This window comes from Salvelinus fontinalis, chromosome 37 (genome assembly GCF_029448725.1).
Source record: "Salvelinus fontinalis isolate EN_2023a chromosome 37, ASM2944872v1, whole genome shotgun sequence".
In the NCBI taxonomy this organism is placed as follows: domain Eukaryota; kingdom Metazoa; phylum Chordata; class Actinopteri; order Salmoniformes; family Salmonidae; genus Salvelinus; species Salvelinus fontinalis.
The window spans coordinates 5708080-5728257 of record NC_074701.1 but is presented as its reverse complement, the minus strand read 5'-3'; the positions used below and the strand labels follow the sequence as shown (position 1 = coordinate 5728257).

Here is a 20178-nt window from a genome sequence, read left to right as displayed (position 1 = left end):
CACTTCCCCAATACCTCCCTCTCCCTCCTCTCTCCCGCTCTCCTTCCCTCACTTCCCCAATACCTCCTTGTCCCTCTCCCTCCTCTCCCTCCTCTCCCTCCTCTCTCCCTCTTCCCTCTCTCTTCCTTACCTCTTTCCTCAGGATACAGTGTACCATGACGATGACAAAGCCCTGCAACGAGTCGAAGACAGAGAAGAGGATCTGAAATAGGATGGAGCGCTTGTCTGTCATGGCCAGCACTGCAGACATCCAGGTCAGAGCCAGCAGAGGCAGAACCACACAGGAACTCCACAGAGAGGCCCTGAGAGAGGGAGGGAGAGAGGAGGGGAGAGTAGAGGGGGATGGGAGAGAGGGGGCGGGAGAGGGAGGGAGGGGGCGGGAGAGGGAGGAAGGGAGGGGATAGAGGGGGTGGGAGAGGGGCAAGGGAAGGAGAGGGTGGGAGAGGGGGAAGAGGGGGAGAAAGGGGATAGAGGTTAAGGTAAGTGTCTACATTACCACCTCGCACACATCAGATCATAGAAGACATTACTGCCTGGCCAGACTACTACAGTGATCTCTCTTGTAGATAGAAGACATTACTGCCTGGCCAGAGTTACCAGCTAGTGTTCTGTTGTCTCTCTGACATGCAAGACATTACTGTCTGACTGCCCAGTACTCTACTATAGGTCTAACATTACTGTCTGACTGCCCAGTACTACTATAGGTCTAACATTCCAAAGTCTTGGTCCAGACACATAGACCATCCGACCAGTCATGCACACACACACACAGCTAATCTCATGAATTCCCACCGCCAGGCATCGATGTACTGTAAGAGAGAACTTACATGGCATTACTGGCTGTAGTTGCAGAGAGAGCAGTGGTGGACACCACGCCACACTTGGCACATTTCAGAGTTAACCCTGTGTGGGGCTCGTTCATCGGTCTGTGGGACAACAAACAACAAAACAACAGGAAATAGTGTTTTGTGAAGAAGTAGCACTATGACTAGCATAGCATTCCTTCTGTTCTATCATACAACATGTGGACACTAGTGATGATAGTAGTGAAGAAGCAGCACTACACCATCCCAACGTTCTCTATCATATTAGCAGTAGCCAGGGCCAATTTCTCAGTGTTTTTAACCCTTGTGTGGTGTTCATGCTATTCACCTGATGGACACACAACAATATTGGGTTTTTAAAACAATACAGCCATACCAATTTATGTAAAAATACTTAATACTTAATACTTAGATGTTGACTTATATCAATTACAAGCAATATAGACAGCATACATGGTTAATATTTTCCATTCAAACAAAAATAAACAAAAATCAATTATAATCAAGACATGGGTGGAATAAATCATGTTTATCTTGAACAAATATAAATGAAACAATGTTTTCATCACAATTGATGTTTATTGCTTTGAACTGAACACATTGGAAGGACACATTTTCCCACAGTATTTTATGGAAATGATAAATGAGCCCCATGGAACACAAATGAAGGCTGGTCTACACACCACATGAGGGACAGAGTTTTACTGTGTGTGTGTTGCAAATGTATTTCTTGCACTTGATGCATATGTGTTTTGTGTCTTCCTGTCCTTGGGTTTACACACATCACAGAGCTTCTTCTTGTTGCTACCGGCTGCAATCTAGAATGATGGAAACACTTAGTTTTACTAACATCTCACTCACGCACATATATAGTTACAGCAGGCCAAGGTAGGAGAGTCAGACACACACACATGCAACAACATCACTCACACTTCTGGTATTGGAGTTGTTGGTTCTGTGTGTCGGGCGGATGGGGCACCAACATCCTCTTCCTGAATCCTCCTCATGATGGCTGCAGAAGCTGGGGTCCTTGGGATATGTTGTCTCCTCTGGATTTGAGGTCTTACCAATGTCTTGCCCAGCTCCTCGAGAAAGAGTCGTCTCGCAAAGAATATTACAAGTGGCCAGCAGAGGGTTCTTCTTTTGCAGCTGTAGCCAGTCACCAGCTTGTCTTGTCCACCCGTCTTGTCCACCACTCCTTCTGTAGCATTTGTAATCCATTATCATTTCTGGTTTATGATGTTCTTGGTCACAGATTCTTCAATCCCTATGTAGCATGAGTACCACATTTTTGCCTTTCTTTGGCACGTAGGACACTAGGGACGTGTCGGCCGTGAACACAAACTTAGAGGGATTGATATCCCTCTTCTGTGCATTCAGCAGCTGAGGGGGAACTATGTTCCTCCCATTGTCAGCTTCCTCTTGATGAGCTCCTGTCCCAGCTTGTGCAAAGTAAAAAAGTTATCGCATGTGATGTTGTGGCCACGGAGTCACTGTGTCACGTCGAGGACAACCCACATCCCATGGTTCTTCTCAGGGGCTCCTTCATTTGACTTCACCGTATACACTCGCAAGTTCCACACATATGATGAAGCAGCATCACAGGCAGCCCAGAACTTGATTCTATATTTTGCAGGTTTAGACGGTATGTACTGCCTGAAGGGGCAGCAGCTCCAAAATGGCATAAGCTGCTCATCAACAGTAACGTTGGGCCCAGGCTTGTAAAACAGGGGAAGGCGGTCCAACCACTTGTCACACCCTGACCTGAGTGCAGCTAGCTTGTCTCTCTACACTGACCTGAGTGCAGCTAGCTTGTCTCTCTACACTGACCTGAGTGCAGCTAGCTTGTCTCTCTACACTGACCTGAGTGCAGCTAGCTTGTCTCTCTACACTGACCTGAGTGCAGCTAGCTTGTCTCTCTACACTGACCTGAGTGCAGCTAGCTTGTCTCTCTACACTGACCTGAGTGCAGCTAGCTTGTCTCTCTACACTGACCTGAGTGCAGCTAGCTTGTCTCTCTACACTGACCTGAGTGCAGCTAGCTTGTCTCTCTACACTGACCTGAGTGCAGCTAGCTTGTCTCTCTACACTGACCTGATTGCAGCTAGCTTGTCTCTCTACACTGACCTGAGTGCAGCTAGCTTGTCTCTCTACCCTGACCTGAGTGCAGCTAGCTTGTCTCTCTACACTGACCTGAGTGCAGCTAGCTTGTCTCTCTACACTGACCTGAGTGCAGCTAGCTTGTCTCTCTACACTGACCTGATTGCAGCTAGCTTGTCTCTCTACACTGACCTGAATGCAGCTAGCTTGTCTCTCTACACTGACCTGAGTGCAGCTAGCTTGTCTCTCTACACTGACCTGAGTGCAGCTAGCTTGTCTCTCTACCCTGACCTGAGTGCAGCTAGCTTGTCTCTCTACACTGACCTGAGTGCAGCTAGCTTGTCTCTCTACACTGACCTGAGTGCAGCTAGCTTGTCTCTCTACACTGACCTGATTGCAGCTAGCTTGTCTCTCTACACTGACCTGAATGCAGCTAGCTTGTCTCTCTACACTGACCTGAGTGCAGCTAGCTTGTCTCTCTACACTGACCTGATTGCAGCTAGCTTGTCTCTCTACACTGACCTGATTGCAGCTAGCTTGTCTCTCTACACTGACCTGAGTGCAGCTAGCTTGTCTCTCTACACTGACCGGAATGCAGCTAGCTTGTCTCTCTACACTGACCTGATTGCAGCTAGCTTGTCTCTCTACACTGACCTGATTGCAGCTAGCTTGTCTCTCTACACTGACCTGAGTGCAGCTAGCTTGTCTCTCTACACTGACCGGAATGCAGCTAGCTTGTCTCTCTACACTGACCTGAGTGCAGCTAGCTTGTCTCTCTACACTGACCTGATTGCAGCTAGCTTGTCTCTCTACACTGACCTGAGTGCAGCTAGCTTGTCTCTATGCTGCCGAGCTGGTCTGGCGTCTCGGGTATTGAAGCGGATAATCCTGTAAATCATGTGGAAGTTTTCCAGAGACATTGTTGCATGGAAAAGTTCTCTGCCTGTTTCTGCATCCCACAGGGATTCTGTGGATTCTTCATTGGATCTGAAAACACCAGCAAGGATAAGAACCCCACCCCCATACATTTAAAAAAATAAATAAACACATTTTCCCTCCAAATTAGTACAGTCCAGAATTATTTTCTGGATGGTGTCTGGGATGAACAGTTCAAAAGAAGACTTTATGTCCTGCACATGAGAAACCTCCATCCGCGTCGACCCTGGTTGCATATTTATCACATTGGCAGCCATGAGGGGTGGCTCTGGTTGCATCTTTATCACATTGGCAGCCATGAGGGGTGGCCCTGGTTACATCTTTATCACATCGGCAGCCATGAGGGGTGGCCCTGGTTGCATCTTTATCACATCGGCAGCCATGAGGGGTGACCCTGGTTACATCTTTATCACATTGGCAGCCATGAGGGGTGGCCCTGGTTACATCTTTATCACATCGGCAGCCATGAGGGGTGGCCCTGGTTGCATCTTTATCACATCGGCAGCCATGAGGGGTGACCCTGGTTACATCTTTATCACATTGGCAGCCATGAGGGGTGGCCCTGGTTGCATCTTTATCACATTGGCAGCCATGAGGGGTTGCCCTGGTTACATCTTTATCACATTGGCAGCCATGAGGGGTGGTCCTGGTTACATCTTTATCACATCGGCAGCCATGAGGGGTGGCCCTGGTTACATCTTTATCACATCGGCAGCCATGAGGGGTTGCCCTGGTTACATCTTTATCACATTGGCAGCCATGAGGGGTGGCCCTGGTTACATCTTTATCACATTGGCAGCCATGAGGGGTGGCCCCGGTTACATCTTTATCACATTGGCAGCCATGAGGGGTTGCCCTGGTTACATCTTTATCACATTGGCAGCCATGAGGGGTGGCCCTGGTTACATCTTTATCACATTGGCAGCCATGAGGGGTGGCCCTGGTTACATCTTTATCACATTGGCAGCCATGAGGGGTTGCCCTGGTTACATCTTTATCACATTGGCAGCCATGAGGGGTTGCCCTGGTTACATATTTATCACATTGGCAGCCATGAGGGGTGGTCCTGGTTACATCTTTATCACATTGGCAGCCATGAGGGGTGGCCCTGGTTACATCTTTATCACATTGGTAGCCATGAGGGGTGGCCCTGGTTACATCTTTATCACATTGGCAGCCATGAGGGGTTGCCCTGGTTACATCTTATCACATTGGCAGCCATGAGGGGTGGCCCTGGTTACATCTTTATCACATTGGCAGCCATGAGGGGTTGCCCTGGTTACATCTTTATCACATTGGCAGCCATGAGGTGTGGCCCTGGTTACATCTTTATCTTATCACATTGGCAGCCATGAGGGGTGGCCCTGGTTGCATCTTTATCACATTGGCAGCCATGAGGGGTGGCCCTGGTTGCATCTTTATCACATCGGCAGCCATGAGGGGTTGCCCTGGTTACATCTTTATCACATTGGCAGCCATGAGGGGTTGCCCTGGTTACATCTTTATCACATTGGCAGCCATGAGGGGTTGCCCTGGTTACATCTTTATCACATTGGCAGCCATGAGGGGTTGCCCTGGTTACATCTTTATCACATTGGCAGCCATGAGGGGTTGCCCTGGTTACATCTTTATCACATTGGCAGCCATGAGGGGTGGCCCTGGTTACATCTTTATCACATTGGCAGCCATGAGGGGTGGCCCTGGTTACATCTTTATCACATTGGCAGCCATGAGGGGTGACCCTGGTTACATCTTTATCACATTGGCAGCCATGAGGGGTGGCCCTGGTTGCATCTTTATCACATTGGCAGCCATGAGGGGTGGCCCTGGTTACATCTTTATCACATTGGCAGCCATGAGGGGTTGCCCTGGTTACATCTTTATCACATTGGCAGCCAGGAGGGGTGGCCCTGGTTGCATCTTTATCACATTGGCAGCCATGAGGGGTGGCCCTGGTTACATCTTTATCTTATCACATTGGCAGCCATTAAGGGTTGCCCTGGTTACATCTTTATCTTATCACATTGGCAGCCATGAGGGGTGGCCCTGGTTGCATCTTTATCACATTGGCAGCCATGAGGGGTGGCTCTGGTTGCATCTTTATCACATTGGCAGCCATGAGGGGTGGCCCTGGTTACATCTTTATCACATTGGCAGCCATGAGGGGTTGCCCTGGTTACATCTTTATCACATTGGCAGCCAGGAGGGGTGGCCCTGGTTGCATCTTTATCACATTGGCAGCCATGAGGGGTGGCCCTGGTTACATCTTTATCTTATCACATTTGCAGCCATGAGGGGTTTGCCCTGGTTACATCTTTATCTTATCACATTGGCAGCCATGAGGGGTGGCCCTGGTTGCATCTTTATCACATTGGCAGCCATGAGGGGTGGCTCTGGTTGCATCTTTATCACATTGGCAGCCATGAGGGGTGGCCCTGGTTACATCTTTATCACATTGGCAGCCATGAGGGGTGGCCCTGGTTACATCTTTATCACATTGGCAGCCATGAGGGGTGGCCCTGGTTACATCTTTATCACATTGGCAGCCATTAGGGGTGGCCCTGGTTGCATCTTTATCACACTGGCAGCCATGAGGGGTGGCCCTGGTTACATCTTTATCACATTGTCAGCCATGAGGGGTGGCCCTGGTTACATCTTTATCACATTGGCAACCATGAGGGGTGGCCCTGGTTACATCTTTATCACATTGGCAGCCATGAGGGGTGGCCCTGGTTGCATCTTTATCACATCGGCAGCCATGAGGGGTGGCCCTGGTTACATCTTTATCACATTGGCAGCCATGAGGGGTGGCCCTGGTTGCATCTTTATCACATCGGCAGCCATGAGGGGTTGCCCTGGTTACATCTTTATCTTATCACATTGGCAGCCATGAGGGGTGGCCCTGGTTGCATCTTTATCACATTGGCAGCCATGAGGGGTTGCCCTGGTTACATCTTTATCACATTGGCAGCCATGAGGGGTGGCCCCGGTTACATCTTTATCACATTGGCAGCCATGAGGGGTTGCCCTGGTTACATCTTTATCACATTGGCAGCCAGGAGGGGTGGCCCTGGTTGCATCTTTATCACATTGGCAGCCATGAGGGGTGGCCCTGGTTGCATCTTTATCACATTGGCAGCCATGAGGGGTGGCTCATTCCTTGGGCAAGAAGACCATTACATTTAAAAAATGTTTGACATCCATATTTCTGCTCCTGTAGGTTGCTGACGGGCTGGTCCTGGGGCTGGTTGCTGATGGGCTGGTTGCTGACGGGCTGGTCCTGGGGCTGGTTGCTGATGGGCTGGTCCTGTGGCTGGTTGCTGATGGGCTGGTCCTTGGGCTGGTTGCTGATGGCCTGGTCCTGGGGCTGGTTGCTGATGGGCTGGTCTTGGGGCTGGTTGCTGATGGGCTGGTCCTGGGGCTGGTTGCTGATGGCCTGGTCCTGGGGCTGGTTGCTGATGGGCTGGTCCTGGGGCTGGTTGCTGACGGGCTGGTTGCTGACGGGCTGGTCCTGGGGCTGGTTGCTGATGGGCTGGTTGCAGACGGGCTGGTTCTGTGGCTGGTTGCTGATGGGCTGGTTCTGTGGCTGGTTGCTGATGGGCTGGTCCTGGGGCTGGTTGCTGATGGGCTGGTCCTGGGGCTGGTTGCTGATGGCCTGGTCCTGGGGCTGGTTGCTGACAGGCTGGTCCTGGGGCTGGTTGCTGACGGGCTGGTTGCAGACGGGCTGGTCCTGGGGCTGGTTGCTGATGGGCTGGTCCTGGGGCTGGTTGCTGATGGGCTGGTTGCAGACGGGCTGGTCCTGGGGCTGGTTGCTGATGGGCTGGTCCTGGGGCTGGTTGCTGATGGGCTGGTCCTGGATCTGGGTTGCTGATGGGCTGGTTGCTGATGGGCTGGTCCTGGGGCTGGTTGCTGACGGGCTGGTTGCTGACGGGCTGGTCCTGGGGCTGGTTGCTGACGGGCTGGTTGCTGACGGGCTGGTTGCTGATGGGCTGGTCCTGGGGCTGGTTGCTGACGGGCTGGTCCTGGGGCTGGTTGCTGACGGGCTGGTCCTGGGGCTGGTTGCTGACGGGCTGGTCCTGGGGCTGGTTGCTGATGGGCTGGTCCTGGGGCTGGTTGCTGATGGGCTGGTTGCTGATGGGCTGGTCCTGGGGCTGGTTGCTGATGGGCTGGTCCTGGGGCTGGCTGCTGATGGGCTGGTCCTGGGGCTGGTTGCTGATGGGCTGGTTGCTGATGGGCTGGTTGCTGACGGGCTGGTCCTGGGGCTGGTTGCTGATGGGCTGGTCCTGGGGCTGGTTGCTGATGGGCTGGTTGCAGACGGGCTGGTCCTGGGGCTGGTTGCTGATGGGCTGGTCCTGGGGCTGGTTGCTGATGGGCTGGTTGCTGACGGGCTGGTCCTGGGGCTGGTTGCTGATGGGCTGGTCCTGGGGCTGGCTGCTGATGGGCTGGTCCTGGGGCTGGCTGCTGATGGGCTGGTCCTGGGGCTGGCTGAGGGCCAATCTCATCCTATTCTTCCAACTCACTGTCAGACTCCGAATTGACAGACATGATCCTCATATTCGGAAAAATTCTTCATCTTCCAAAGTGGAAAACACTCCTTCCACACTAGCTTCTCTCTCTGCAAAAATAATTTTGAAGTCTCTCTGAGCAGAGATTATTTTTGCCTTACTGATTGATTGTGGTAAGGAGCCACACATGCAAAGCTATTTATCTTTTGTGTTCCTCACCCAATTTGCACCTGGCTGGGGGAGAGTTTGGAGAAAAGTTTTTTTTTTGACAATGTATCGAAATAATATATTGTAATAACATCGTGCAGGTTCCCGCAAGACTTGCCTAGTTAAAGGTTAAATAAAAAAATACAATAAATAAAAAAATGTATTGTGTAGTTTCACACACTACAAAGGGTAAAGAGTGAGAGAAAAGTGGGAGACAGGCAGGGAGATAAATAGGTTATTGGTGCTATGTTGAAACAGCAGGCCCAGGGAGGAGGAAGACAGAGTGAAGGCACACAGCAAACCTTTTGTCAAATGTGTACTTGTTTTCACCTACACACACACTTTTCCACACTTTTACTACCCTCGGGTCCGGTGGACCCGAACACCTCATATGTGATATAAATGTGTAGGGGGGTGCACAGTGTGCACTCAATAAAAATGTGTTATTTTACATGTTCTTCACAGAAAATGAGCCAAAGCCAAAGGGTTCAGATTGAAAAAATAATTAATAACATTTTTCATTTAGTAAACACTGAAAATGGGTCCCACAGACCTCAACACCACACAAGGGTTAAGGAAAAACAGTAGCACCCACAACTTTTCATGTTAGCAGTTGCCAGACAGACATGGCCAATGTTATCGTGGGTGTTGTAGAGGGCTTTGGGATTAACAGCCATCAAGATGACAACAATGGGCTGGTCCTGGGGCACCCATCAAAATGACGTTAGTGAAAAAGACATCACTAGGAATGGCATCCCAACTTTCTGTATCACACTAGTAGTAGTCAGGCAGGGCCAAAGTGTTCTAAAAACACATGACAAGATGACATAAGGCTGGTTTACAGTAGATCTAAGGACTGTCTGGACAGTTGTCACATTCTAGTGGTCTACAGACATGTTGTTAGACCAAGTATAAACCAGTCTTTATGTGGGGCTGTTAAAGAGGGATTCTGGTACCAACCAACAAGAAGATGACAGAAAATAACGCAGTACCAACTCTCTATCTCGTTAGTAGTAGTCAGGGCCAATCTGGGGACGTATGGGTGGCGGGCGTTTTAAACCATTTTCATTATGGACTGATTCTGCCACGTCTCCCCCGTCTCTCCCCAGACACGCACGCACGCACGCGCACGCACACACACACACACACACACACACACACACACACACACACACACACACACACACACACACACACACACACACACACACACACACACACACACACACACACACACACACACACACACACACACACACACACACACACACACACACACACACACACACACACACACACACACACACACACACACACACACACACACACACACACACACACACACACACACACACGTTGTCTCCCCCAGAGAAATGTGACCTCTTTATGTTGATGCCTCTAATGTTCTCTCATCAGCCAGAGTAAAGAACAAGGTCTAATCTCCATATGGAAAATGAAGAGATCCTGAGGGTCTGTGTGAATGTGTGGTGAGCGGGAGTCAGACTACCATGTACACTAAAGGACTGGAGAAGTAGACCACTGCAGATCTCAGGAGAACTATACAGACAACACTCCAGCCAACATGGAGTGTTTCAATGTCCAATTAAGGAAGTATAACTAATTAAGGAAGTATAACTAGTTGCTGTTTGTCTTTGTTGTGTATCACGATGTATTTTATAAGTAGGTGCTCTCTTACCCAGCTGCTTCAGACATACTACAGTTCATAGAAATAGAATAGAATAGAGATTCTATATCTTTGCTGTAGGTGGTTTCTTACCCAGCTCGATGCTTCGGCTTCTTCTCCAGAATCCCGTCTCTGGAGACCAGCTTGTTGAACACCAGGATGCCAATCACCATGTTGACCTGTTCATCGAGAAGGAATACCTTCACATATATATTCATGTACATGAGGGAAACCTGAATATATCTAGTCAGGTACTTCAGGGAAACCTTCACATATATTTTCATGTACCTGAGGGAAACCTGAATATATTTAGACATATACCTGAGGGTATCTTGAATATATCTATTCATATGCAGTGGGGCAAAAAAGTATTTAGTCAGCCACCAATTGTGCAAGTTCTCCCACTTAAAAAGATGAGAGAGGCCTGTAATTTTCATCATAGGTACACTTCAACTATGACAGACAAAATGAGGGAAAAAAATCACATTGTAGGAAGATCACATTGTAGGATTTTTAATGAATTTATTTGCAAATTATGGTGGAAAATAAGTATTTGGTCAATAACAAAAGTTTATCTCAATACTTTGTTATATACACTTTGTTGGCAATGACAGAGGTCAAACGTTTTCTGTAAGTCTTCACAAGGTTTTCACACACTGTTGCTGGTATTTTGGCCCATTCCTCCATGCAGATCTCCTCTAGAGCAGTGATGTTTTGGGGCTGTTGCTGGGCAACACGGACTTTCAACTCCCTCCAAAGATTTTCTATGGGGTTGAGATCTGGAGACTGGCTAGGCCACTCCAGGACCTTGAAATGCTTCTTACGAAGCCACTCCTTCGTTGCCCGGGCGGTGTGTTTGGGATCATTGTCATGCTGAAAGACCCAGCCACGTTTCATCTTCAATGCCCTTGCTGATGGTAGGCTTTGCTACTTTGGTCCCAGCTCTCTGCAGGTCATTCACTAGGTCCCCCCGTGTGGTTCTGGGATTTTTGCTCACCGTTCTTGTGACCATTTTGACCCCCCGGGGTGAGATCTTGCGTGGGGCCCCAGATCGAGGGAGATTATCAGTGGTCTTGTATGTCTTCCATTTCCTAATAATTGCTCCCACAGTTGATTTCTTCAAACCAAGCTGCTTACCTATTGCAGATTCAGTCTTCCCAGCCTGGTGCAGGTCTACAATTTTGTTTCTGGTGTCCTTTGACAGCTCTTTGGTCTTGGCCATAGTGGAGTTTGGAGTGTGACTGTTTGAGGTTGTGGACAGGTGTCTTTTATACTGATAACAAGTTCAAACAGTGCCATTAATACAGGTAACGAGTGGAGGACAGAGGAGCCTCTTAAAGAATAAGTTACAGGTCTGTGAGAGCCAGAAATCTTGCTTGTTTGTAGGTCACCAAATACTTATTTTCCACCATAATTTGCAAATAAATTAATACAAAATCCTACAATGTGATTTTCTGGATTTTTTTCCCTCATTTTGTCTGTCATAGTTGAAGTGTACCTATGATGAAAATTACAGACCTCTCTCATCTTTTTAAGTGGGAGAACTTGCACAATCGGTGGCTGACTAAATACTTTTTTGCCCCACTGTACCTGAGGGAAACCTGAATATATTTAGTAATATACCTGAGGGAAACCTGAATATATTTAGTCATATACCTGAGGGAAACCTGAATATATTTAGTCATATACCTGAGGGAAACCTGAATATATTTTGTCATATGGGGCGGCAGGTAGGCTCCCAGTTAAATGCACTGGGCCAGTAACTGAAAGGTCGCCGGTTTGAATCCCAGAGACGAATGAAAATATATAACTAGTTACACTCCCTCATATTCAACTGTTTATAGAGAAAAGCAGTGTAACTGGTGGGAATCAAACCTGGCTCTCGCTCTCACCAACACAACTCCATTAGACTAAGAGGACACTGTCAAGGTCTGAAGGGTGACATTTACATTTCCATAGAGGGGGAACAAGGCAGGATTGGGGACACTTCCATTTCAATAAAGGAGGGTAAACAGAAATGTGGATTCCAACTCCAATCCTCCTAATGGAGTGGACCCCAGCCCTGGAATAACGTGAGGGAACAATGTCACATCTAAAGACACTTGTGTACTTCAGGATAGTTAGCTGCATTAGTATGTCAATAAGATGTTATTATCCTTGTGAAATACAAAAGGTGATTGACATCATTAGTGTACCGTACACATTCTGTATCTCCTCTATTCTGATCTCTCTCCTCTATTCTGATCTCTCTCCTCTATTCTGATCTCTCTCCTCTATTATGATCTCTCTCCTCTATTATGATCTCTCTATATTATGATCTATCTCTTCTATTCTGATCTCTCTATATTATGATCTCTCTCCTCTATTCTGATCTCTCTCCTCTATTCTGATCTCTCTCCTCTATTCTGATCTCTCTCCTCTATTCTGATCTCTCTCCTCTATTATGATCTCTCTATATTATGATCTATCTCTTCTATTCTGATCTCTCTATATTATGATCTCTCTCCTCTATTATGATCTCTCTCCTCTATTATGATCTCTCTATATTATGATCTATCTCTTCTATTATGATCTCTCTCCTCTATTCTGATCTCTCTCCTCTATTATGATCTCTCTATATTATGATCTCTATCCTCTAGTATGATCTCTATCCTCTAGTATGATCTCTCTCCTATATTATGATCTCTCTATATTATGATCTCTCTCCTATATTATGATCTCTCTATATTATGATCTCTCTATATTATGATCTATCTCCTCTATTATGATCTCTCTATATTATGATCTCTCTATATTATGATCTCTCTATATTATGATCTCTCTCCTATATTATGATCTCTCTATATTATGATCTCTCTCCTCTATTATGATCTCTCTATATTATGATCTATCTCCTCTATTATGATCTCTCTCCTATATTATGATCTCTCTCCTCTATTATGATCTCTCTATATTATGATCTATCTCCTCTATTATAATCTCTCTCCTATATTATGATCTCTCTCCTCTATTATGATCTCTCTCCTCTATTATGATCTATCTCCTCTATTATGATCTCTCTCCTATATTATAATCACTCTATATTATGATCTCTCTCCTCTATTCTGATCTCTCTATATTATGATCTATCTCCTCTATTATGATCTCTCTCCTATATTATAATCACTCTATATTATGATCTCTCTCCTCTATTATGATCTCTCTATATTATGATATATCTCCTCTATTATGATCTCTCTCCTATATTATAATCACTTTATATTATGATCTCTCTCCTATATTATAATCACTCTATATTATGATCTCTCTCCTCTATTATGATCTCTCTCCTATATTATAATCACTCTATATTATGATCTCTCTCCTATATTATAATCACTCTATATTATGATCTCTCTCCTCTATTCTGATCTCTCTATATTATGATCTATCTCCTCTATTATGATCTCTCTCCTATATTATAATCACTCTATATTATGATCTCTCTCCTCTATTATGATCTCTCTATATTATGATATATCTCCTCTATTATGATCTCTCTCCTATATTATAATCACTCTATATTATGATCTCTCTCCTATATTATAATCACTCTATATTATGATCTCTCTCCTCTATTCTGATCTCTCTATATTATGATCTATCTCCTCTATTATGATCTCTCTCCTATATTATAATCACTCTATATTATGATCTCTCTCCTCTATTATGATCTCTCTATATTATGATATATCTCCTCTATTATGATCTCTCTCCTATATTATAATCACTTTATATTATGATCTCTCTCCTATATTATAATCACTCTATATTATGATCTCTCTCCTCTATTATGATCTCTCTCCTATATTATAATCACTCTATATTATGATCTCTCTCCTATATTATAATCACTCTATATTATGATCTCTCTCCTCTATTCTGATCTCTCTATATTATGATCTATCTCCTCTATTATGATCTCTCTCCTATATTATAATCACTCTATATTATGATCTCTCTCCTCTATTATGATCTCTCTATATTATGATATATCTCCTCTATTATGATCTCTCTCCTATATTATAATCACTCTATATTATGATCTCTCTCCTATATTATAATCACTCTATATTATGATCTCTCTCCTCTATTCTGATCTCTCTATATTATGATCTCTCTCCTCTATTATGATCTCTCTCCTATATTATAATCACTCTATATTATGATCTCTCTCCTCTATTATGATCTCTCTCCTATATTATAATCACTCTATATTATGATTTATCTCCTCTATTATGATCTGTCTCCTATATTATAATCACTCTATATTAGGGTCTCTCTCCTCTATTATGATCTCTCTCCTCTTATGGTCTCTCTCCTGAATTCTTCCTCTCCTCTGTTGTAACGTGACATCTAGGGCTGTATGGCTCACTCATGGTATTGACATTAAATGTACTAACTCGCAAGACCTGACCTCTATGTTCCCCTCAATCCAACACCAGAGCCTTCAGGGAGGCTTTGTCTGTCTGACAGCAGCTACTGTTATTTTCTAAAGCAAAAGCACCTCCTTAGACACACAGTAACTCCAACACTGTAACACCAGATTTGCAATAATTGCCCCTTGTGGGATAAATCAAGTATTTTGAATGTAATTTAATCAGTGCTTACTGCTTTGATGAAAAATGTCAAGATTTTGGAAGGAGGCTACACTCTTAGCAAAAAAGCTAGTCCCATAGGATAATCTTTCCTTTTTGGTTCCAGGTAGAACCCTTTTGAGTTCACTGTAGAACCTTCTGCGGAAAGTTTTTTTCACTGGAACCCAAAAGGGTTCTTCAAAGGGTTCTCCTATGGGCACAGCCCCGAAAGTCTTTTAGGTCCTAGATAGCACCTTTTTTTCTAAGAGTGTAGAAGTACTGTATGTATTGTATTAACTGTATGTACTGTGTGTACTGTGTGTACTGTATGTACTGTGTGTACTGTATGTATTGTATGTACTGTATGTATTGTATGTATTGTATGTTCTGTATGTATTGTATGTACTGTATGTACTGTATGCATTGTATGTACTGTATGTATTGTATGTACTGTATGTACTGTATGTATTGTGTGTACTGTATGTACTGTATGTACTGTATGTATTGTATGTATGTATGTATTGTATTTACTATATGTACTGTATGTATTGTATGTACTGTATGTATTGTATGTATTGTTTGTACTGTATGTACTGTATGTATTGTATTAACTGTATGTACTGTATGTACTGTATGTACTGTATGTATTGTATGTACAGTATATAGTGTATGTATTGTGTGTACTGTATGTACTGTATGTACTGTATGTACTGTATGTATTGTATGTACTGTATGTAGTGTATGTAGTGTATGTACTGTATGTACTGTATGTACTGTATGTACTGTATGTACTGTATGTACTGTATGTACTGTATGTACTGTATGTACTGTATGTACTGTATGTACTGTATGTATTGTATGTACTGTATGTACTGTATGTACTGTATGTATTGTATGTACTGTATGTACTGTATGTACTCTATATATTGTATGTACTGTATGTACTGTATGCTCATCCTGCCTGTAAACCAATATTATGTTTGGGATAATTAAGACACCTTCAACCTAGAATAGTACTTCACCTAAACATACAATGATACTGCAAGCCTTCTCCCTTTTAATGAGCAGATAGGCACTGTAATACTATCATATATACCTTAATCAGCAGTACTGTAATACTATAAAACACACTGTAATCAGCAGTACTGTAATACTATAAAACCCACTGTAATCAACAGTACTGTAATACTATAAAACACACTGTAATCAGCAGTACTGTAATACTATAAAACACACTGTAATCAGCAGTACTGTAATACTATAAAACACACTGTAATCAGCAGCACTGTAATACTATAATATGTACTGCAATACTATAAAACACACTGTAATCAGCAGTACTGTAATACTATAATATGTACTTTAATCAGCAGTACTGTAATACTATAATATGTACTTTAATCAGCAGTAATGTAATACTATAATATGTACTTTAATCAGCAGTACTGTAATACTATAATATGTACTTTAATCAGCAGTACTGTAATACTATAATATGTACTTTAATCAGCAATACTGTAATAATATAATACATACCAGAACCACTGCTGCTGCCGGTCCAACAAAGGCATACAGGAGACCACCTTCTAGAGATAGCCAGCAGCTGTAGAGAGAGGAAGAGAAGAGAGGAGAGGAGTGGAGCGGAGCGGAGAAGAGAGGAGTGAAGTGGAGAAGAGAGAAGAAGAGATGAGTGGAGTGGAGTGGAGTGGAGAGAAGAGAGGAGAAGAGTGGGGAGGAGAAGTGAGGAGAAGAGGAGTGGAGAGGAGAAGTGAGGAGAGGAGAAGTGAGGAGAAGAGGAGTGGAGAGGAGAGGAGAAGAGGAGTGGAGAGGAGAAGTGAGGAGAAGAGAAGAGAAGAGGAGTGGAGTGGAGAAGAGGAGACATCAGTTAGCGAACCAACTCCCACAAAGAAATGAAACCCCAGAATCACATCAACTTAATGGTGCACAGCTGCATACAGTGGTGTTATCCTCCAGTGTCAAGGGAGCACTAGCATATGCTGTGGTTCTGCTTCAGAAAGTTTTACTGGGGAATAAAATGCTAACGAGAGTTTTAAAACATTGTTTATGTACTAGTATTCAGCTGGGACACAACTCAGGAGGAAATGGGGGATTGTCAGAATCTTTTTAAATGCCAACTGGGGTTGTCTTGGGGGTTTGTCAGGTTTGTAGGGTTCACCCTAGCCTAGCTAACCAAGTTTTCACATTTGTGTTTTTCATCAGAAGTCATTGCATGTGGGTACCTTCATGTGTGTTTACATTTACATTTACATTTAAGTCATTTAGCAGACGCTCTTATCCAGAGCGACTTACATTTAACATTTTTTATTTAACTAGGCAAGTCAGTTAAGAACAAACTCTTATTTTCAATGACGGCCTAGGAACAGTGGGTTAACTGCCTTGTTCAGGGGCAGAACGACAGATTTGTACCTTGTCAGCTCGGGGATTTGAACTTGCAACTTTTCGGTTACTAGCCCAACGCTCTAACCACTAGGCTACCCTGCCGCCCCACGTATTACTGCTCTCAGATGTGTTTAATCCATAGATTTTAGAGGTGAAATAAAACAATATTTTTTTCAAAACGCGATATATATCCACTGTTTAGATGGAATGAAATATCTTTAAGTGTGATATGTTGTTGTACCACCTAGCTGTCTTAGGATGAAGGCACCACCTGTAAGTCTCTCTGGATAAGAGCATCTGCTTAATGACTCAAACGTCAAATGTAAATGTTTTACATCCACACTACTGTTCAAAAGGCTGGGCTCACTTAGAAATGTCTTTGTTTTTGAAAGAAAAGCCATTGTCCATTAAAATAACATCAAATTGATCAGAAATACAGTGTAGACATTGTTAATGTTGTAAATGACTATTGTAGCTGGAAACGGCAGATTTTTTATTGTAGCTGGAAACGGCTGTTTGGAATATCTACGTAGGCGTACAGAGGACCATTATCAGCCACCATCACTCCTGTGTTCCAATGGCACGTTGTGTTAGCTAATCCAAGTTGATCATTTTAAAAGGCTAATTGATCATTAGAAAACCTTTTTGCAATTATGTTAGCACAGCTGAAAACTGTAGTTCTGATTAAAGAAGCTATATTATTATTATTATTATTTTACATTTTTGTAATACATTGAGGTCACAAATGTAACATTAGTAAAGTTCTTTATTAAAAATGTAGTTATTTGTTACATTTGACTGTGTAAAACCTAGTATAACTACTTATTTATCTGAGTGAGGCGGATGTATAGCGTTTATGTCACACCCTGACCGTAGAGAGCTTTTTATGTCTCTATTTTGGTTTGGTCAGGGTGTGATATGCGTGGGCATTCTATGTTCCTTTTTCTATGATTTGTACTTCTGTGTGTTTGGCCGGGTGTGGTTCTCAATCAGAGGCAGCTGGCTATCGTTGTCTCTGATTGAGAACCATACTTAGGTTGCCTTTTCCCACCTGTCTGTGTGGGTAGTTGTCTATGTGTAGTTGCATGTCATCACTAGTTGTTTATAGCTTCACGTTTGTTTTGTTATTTTGTTAGTTTGTTTAAGTGTTCTTCGTTTAATAAAGAAGAATGTATTCCAATCACGCTGCGCCTTGGTCTCATCGTTATGACGAACGTGATAGTTTAGCAAAAAACACATGATTCTTTGTCTCTCTGAAATGAAACCATCATGTGATAGATTTGAAACAAATACATGTATCATTGAACAACCCCTTGATTACAGACACCTGTGTGTGTCCTTTCAAAGTATATAAAGTAGTGACCCGCAGTGTTTGTCATTATGCCCTGATGAACACAGCTTGTCTGTCAAACGTTGGTTATTCAACTCATAGAGTGTGAGGCTCTCCTTTGCCATTGAACAAGCCCATGCCATGATTAGTTAGTGAAAAAACACACCAGTCTCGTTCATAAATTATTTTAACAATAAAAGCTAATATACCAACATTTCTGAAAATGAAACTTCTGATTTAAATTGACACAATTAGTATGAGGCTTTACAAATGAAAACAATTGCATTTTGGGATATAGACAGTGATTACCATGAGCAAATGCCACACGTTATACATTATAATCTTTACCAAAATATCAGAGCTACCAAGGTGACATATAGGTAGAAAGAAGTGAGGAAAAAAACATACTATTGGGGTGTCCCATAGCCTTTTGCTTTGGTGAATCCCATTGAGACGGCAACCACTAAGGCAGGTAATCCTGAAAAAGAGAAGAATGAATACATGAACAATAAGGCAGGTAATCCTGAAAAAGAGTAGAATGAATACATGAACAATAAGGCAGGTAATCCTGAAAAAGAGTAGAATGAATACATGAACAATAAGGCAGGTAGTTCTGGATGCTTGTTTCATTGTGCCGTACAGCCGTCATACAGGATGTGATACAGGATGTGATACAGGATGTGATACAGGATGTGATACAGGATGTGATACAGGATGTGATACAGGATGTGATACAGGATGTGCAGGTTAACCATCTCCTTCATCATCAGCTCCATAGAGGCAGAGTTCTGCAGATAGAACTCCAGTCCTGATAAGAAGCTTAGTCTATTTAAAGATAGAATCCTTAGTTGCTCGATCCATTTTTGTTTTTTATAAATTCATGATATGTACCCATTGATTCTTGAAGAATATAACTTATAAATACATCATGAGCTTAGTTCAACTGTCGTACCTCATCAGAACCCAAAATATAAGTATGATTTACCCCAATGTTTGTACACAATGTAAATGTAAACAAACACTGTATAGCCCTAGAAAATGATTCTGTTTACTAATTCAAACAGCAGTTTCCGTAGTGTAGTGGTTATCACGTTCGCCTCACTCGAGAAGGGTCCCCGGTGCAAAAGCAGATCTCTATGATACATGCGAGAAGCACCTGATTTGTAACAGAGATATCTCATTATGGGAATTCAAATACATGCAAAGAATATCAGTGAAATTCGTATTACTTCTTGTAGATTCTTGAGCTATCCGTTTCAGTAGAGAAGTGGTTTTCATGTTTGACTCACACCAGATATGTCTCCGGTTCAAAACTGGGTCCACAAGAGATCTCTGACACGTGAGAAATACCTCATGTGTAACAGAGAACTTTGCTTTTCATGAATGCCTCATAATGGGAGTTAATTTAAATGCAAATAATATCCGTCAAATTCAGTTAACTCCTTGTAGCTCCTTCAGCCAGCAGTTTAGTGTAGTGGTTATCATGGTCGCTGCACACGCGAAATGTCCCCGGTTAAAAACGTTTTTTTATTAAACTAGGGAAGTCAGTTAAGAACAAATTCACATTTACAATGAC

The 20178-nt window shown here is 43.7% G+C and overlaps 1 protein-coding gene across 1 annotated transcript in view; it reads right to left on the bottom strand.

Annotated features, from left to right (window-relative positions):
• LOC129835905 (adhesion G protein-coupled receptor B3-like) overlaps window positions 1-20178 on the bottom strand; it is a 152751-nt gene that overhangs the window by 21400 nt on the left and 111173 nt on the right. Inside the window, exons 2-6 of the mRNA XM_055901611.1 lie at window positions 19011-19125; window positions 16409-16475; window positions 10350-10435; window positions 828-926; window positions 131-302 (exon numbers count right to left, since the gene is read on the bottom strand). Of these exons, the coding sequence (XP_055757586.1) occupies window positions 131-302; window positions 828-926; window positions 10350-10435; window positions 16409-16475; window positions 19011-19125 (539 nt within the window). The remainder of the gene's footprint in view (window positions 1-130; window positions 303-827; window positions 927-10349; window positions 10436-16408; window positions 16476-19010; window positions 19126-20178) is intronic.